Source organism: Dendrobium catenatum, unplaced genomic scaffold (assembly GCF_001605985.2).
Source record: "Dendrobium catenatum unplaced genomic scaffold, ASM160598v2 fragScaff_scaffold_1338, whole genome shotgun sequence".
NCBI classification, from domain to species: Eukaryota; Viridiplantae; Streptophyta; class Magnoliopsida; order Asparagales; family Orchidaceae; genus Dendrobium; species Dendrobium catenatum.
In genome coordinates this window covers 6170-9500 of record NW_021319800.1, presented here as the reverse complement: position 1 = coordinate 9500, position 3331 = coordinate 6170, and the positions used below count along the sequence as shown (strand labels likewise).

General features: G+C 31.2%; 1 protein-coding gene across 1 annotated transcript; it reads right to left on the bottom strand.

Annotated features, from left to right (window-relative positions):
• Positions 1–2847: 2847 nt before the first annotated feature.
• On the bottom strand, positions 2848–3331 carry LOC114580827 (uncharacterized protein At4g14450, chloroplastic-like; the record flags this gene model as incomplete). Its single annotated transcript, XM_028699539.1, is given in 1 exon segment — positions 2848–3331. A coding segment is annotated over 1 exon segment (288 nt), but the record flags the coding sequence as incomplete, so codon positions are not given.

Here is a 3331-nt window from a genome sequence, read left to right as displayed (position 1 = left end):
CTTACCCCCTTTATTTTGCCATTTCCAACCTTGTATATGTTCTTCCATGTTGAATGATTATGATGCTTGGTAACACTGCTTAAGCCAAATGCAAGCTATGTTATTATCTATTTTTGCTATGATTCTTAAATAGGCTTTAAGGAAAGTCTATGAAACTGGATCAGGTTGATTCTAAAGTTTTTTTTTAGGAGGATTTATATACATATCACTTTATTTTATACTATTTACATATCTACCACCAAAAATATTAATATTACATGCATATCACTTATATAATAAATTTGAGTGCATGGAATGAAATATTAAAGTGTATAAGATGGTATGAATGGTAGAAATGAAGTATATGAGTGATAAATTTGATATTAAAGTTGTATATGGGTGGTAGTCATGTAATATTAATATTTTGGATGTTAAATATATAAATAGTATGAAATAAATTGGTATGCATGTAAATTTTCCTTTTTTCTAGTTTTTTTTATTATAAAAATTTTTTGAGCTGGAAATTTTTGTACGAGAAAGTTGTTTTTAAAATTAATAACAAAATTATCTTAAATGAAGTCTAAAATATCTCTACTAAAATTAAGGGTTATTTTTATAAAATTCAATTTTTTTTAATAAGTATGGTGATAGTTTCAAATTTGTGTTAATAAAGATAATAGTTATCTTGTTTTGCAAATAATGACAATATGCCTTAGTGTACACGTCATGATTTCTTGATATTTTAGCTTATATGTTTGCATTGATTGAAAAATCTAATATTATAAGCGTTTATAATATTATATTTACTCTTATCAGTGATGAGATATTTATTCTTTTTAAATAAGGTATTAATAATTATAAAATAAAAAATTAAAGAAAAATTTAGTATGATTTCATCTCCTTCATTAATTGCTCTAAAGCTATCACCATTATGAATATTTTTAAAATCATCTTTTATCAATATGTATATTTAATTTTCCTCCAATAATTTTTTTTTTGAAAGATAGCTTTTGTATTAATTTTTTTAGGTCATTTTAAAATTTTAATTTTGAATACAAGAGATTTTAGATATTAAGATGTTGTCTGTGCTCGACGAAGTTAATGCTATGTGAAAAAAGCCAGCTAATCATATTAAAATGTTGTAAAATATGTGCTTGGAGTATCAAAGAGAAATGTTACTACTAATAAAAATAATTAGTAATTGAATCAAAATATGCAAGTAAAGATAAAAAAAATATTTGTTATAAACATTAGTTTAGCTATAATTATTCTGATAATTAAGAAATATGTAAAGTAGCCTAAAAGGAGTCTAGGAAAGTAATGTGCAATGGATGAAAGATATATGTTTAAGTTAGCTAAATAAAGGATTCTTAAACTTATTTGGATGATTGTAAAAAAAATGTTGGAGATTATTACTATTTTTTATTTGACTTCAAATAAAAAAGAATTTAGTGTAAAGTAAAATGATGGAGGCAACCAATGACGATAATAATGGATGGCGATGGTTGGTTGTAGTTGTTGGCGATAGTGATTTGCAACACTTGATAGTGGGATAGGGCCAACGATAGGAGAGATTATTACGTGCGGTGTCCGGACCTGATCCGGAGGCAAATCCATTGTACCACATCACCCGAATGCACTGAGCCCCTCGTGACGTGGCGCATCCGAATTCGCCTCTGAACAAATCCAGACGTCGCACATAATAATTTTCCCAACGATAGGTAGTGGTACATGGTCGATGTGATGGTGGGCAGCAACACAATTAATTTGTTTTGAAAAAAAAATTCAGCTAAAATTAAATGAGTCTATAATACATAAAAACGAACTAAATAATGAAAAATTAACTTAAATTATACATTGCATTTTTTTCATCAAATCAAACAACAAGATTTTACTTTCACTGTATTTTTCCACTTGTTTTTTATTTTATTTTATTATAAATCAAACAGCGTTTAAGTAAAATGAAAATAAAAACCCTATAGAGAGAGTTTTATTTAGTTAAATAGCTTTCATTACTTATAAGAAAAAATTGGCAAAAGGGGTAGTCAAGATGTAGCCCATGGAGATAATTAATACACAAACCTTTTCGGGCCATTAGAGATCAAGATTTTGAAAGAAATTATTCTGCGCATAATCCGAACAGTAAGAACTGTTTGGACTTTAAAAAAAATTATCTTGCGCAGAGTTGAGACCGGAAGAACTGTTCGGACTGTAATCTGGGCACAATGGAAGAACCATTAAAACTTTGAAAGAAATTATTGTGTAGAATCCGGATAGGAAGAACCGACCGGATTGTGAGTGAACACAACAACGGATTCAGCTTCTTTTTTCAGGGTTGACGAAAAAAAAAAAATTTGTGGGAGATGGCAAAGATGATTAGGTTTAATAAAATTAGGATAAAAAGTTTTTTTTTGAAAGGGGGCAAAATACTCAAAATATTTCAAAATATATCCTCTAAAATTTAAAAAAAAAAATTTTGAGTGGTCATTTGCCACCTCAATGCCATGGGGATCCGCCCATGAGTGTACATATTATGTACATATAGTGGGTAAAAAAATTAGATACATACAAATGTGTAAACTCATATATTCAGACGGTTCTTTCCATTCTTACTCTGCACAGAATAATTTCTCAGCTTGATTTTATTTTCATTGGAGTCAGGACTTAAGCCCCGCAAAATATTTCTCCCAAACGAAACCTAAAAATTCTTTAAGCATTGTGGCTTTAGGGATTTTAGAACTTCAGAATGCACCAAATAAATTGAATTAGATATTATGTATAGTTTAGACGAAGAGTATTCTTATCTTCTATATGGATTAATTATCACCAACAAAAAACCCAAATCACCACTGCCTATAAAGAATGATATAGATCTCATCCTCTCATAATCAAAATATGATTGTAACATTAATCCTAATTGGTACAGATTACAATAAATATCAATAAAAAAACCAAAATTATTCGCAAATTTACAAGAATGTAATTGCTTACTTTCTTGCTATTTATCAATTAACTACAAAACAGCTTACCCCCAACTTGAAGAGCCAGATTATATCAGAAACCCTTAAGAACATCGAGAAAGCGCGAAGGTCGGAGCGTTCGCCGGGGCAGATTCGTAATAGAACGGCTCCGCCGGATGCCGCCACTCCCGATTCACATATCCACCCGCCGCCACCACCATCGGCGTTTCCCCTACCTCCGATGTCGAGTCCGGCGGCCTCATATCTCCGATCAAAGGAAAAGAGACGATATCGAGCGGCGAAAGAAGCGGAATGGCGACCTTCCACTCTGCAAAGCTCTCCGATGGCGGCCCCACCTGAATCGATGATGGCGCGTGCATCCGCAGCCTGCT